Source organism: Meleagris gallopavo, chromosome 30, assembly GCF_000146605.3.
Source record: "Meleagris gallopavo isolate NT-WF06-2002-E0010 breed Aviagen turkey brand Nicholas breeding stock chromosome 30, Turkey_5.1, whole genome shotgun sequence".
In the NCBI taxonomy this organism is placed as follows: Eukaryota; Metazoa; Chordata; class Aves; order Galliformes; family Phasianidae; genus Meleagris; species Meleagris gallopavo.
Window position 1 is genome coordinate 799,679 of NC_015040.2, and position 581 is coordinate 800,259.

The following is a 581-nucleotide window of genomic DNA, read 5'->3' on the forward strand; positions in this document are numbered from 1 at the left end:
TGGGGAGACAGGGGGCTCAGGGGGGGGTTAGGGGGATATAGGGGGCTATGGGTTTATAGGAGGGACTACAGGGGGCTGTGGCGCTAGAAGGCCCGGATATAAGCACAGATATAGAGGCTACGGGGCTGCAGGAGGGATATGGGGGATATGGGGGGAAATGGGGTTCCCTATGTGAGCTCACAGCCCTGGAGGGAAACCGTTCTGTGCTCCTATCTCAAGAAAGGAAAAAATACGGGAAGGAACCGAAACTCACCTTCCAAAAAGGCAAACTCATCGACGGCCTCGATGGCGTTATCTGCAAAGGGAGAGGACAAAACCAGCCCTGCTGTGCGCGCGCCCTCAGCACTCACCGACAAAACGACCGAACGCGGGGCTGAGCGGATCGCTTCTCTTCCCCTCGGACCCCCGCCCGTACCCAGGTCCTTCCTCTGCAGGGTTTTCCTCTTGCCCTGCTGGGCGTACACAAAGGCGTCCTTAGCGATGGTTTCCACGAACAGCTCCTGCGGGCACAAAACGCGCAGCGTCGCACGGAGGAACGGAGCGGAACGGAGCCCCGCGCCCGGACCCGCTCCTCACCGCGG

At 60.6% G+C, this 581-nt stretch overlaps 1 protein-coding gene across 1 annotated transcript in view; it reads right to left on the reverse strand.

Annotated features, from left to right (window-relative positions):
- POLE4 (DNA polymerase epsilon 4, accessory subunit) overlaps positions 1 to 572 on the reverse strand; it is a gene marked incomplete at its 5' end in the record, with an annotated part of 1,966 nt that extends 1,394 nt beyond the window's left edge. Inside the window, 2 exons of the mRNA XM_019609988.2 lie at positions 254 to 295; positions 416 to 572. Coding sequence (XP_019465533.1) covers positions 254 to 295; positions 416 to 572 — 199 coding nt within the window. The remainder of the gene's footprint in view (positions 1 to 253; positions 296 to 415) is intronic.
- Between the last annotated feature and the right edge of the window lie 9 nt (positions 573 to 581).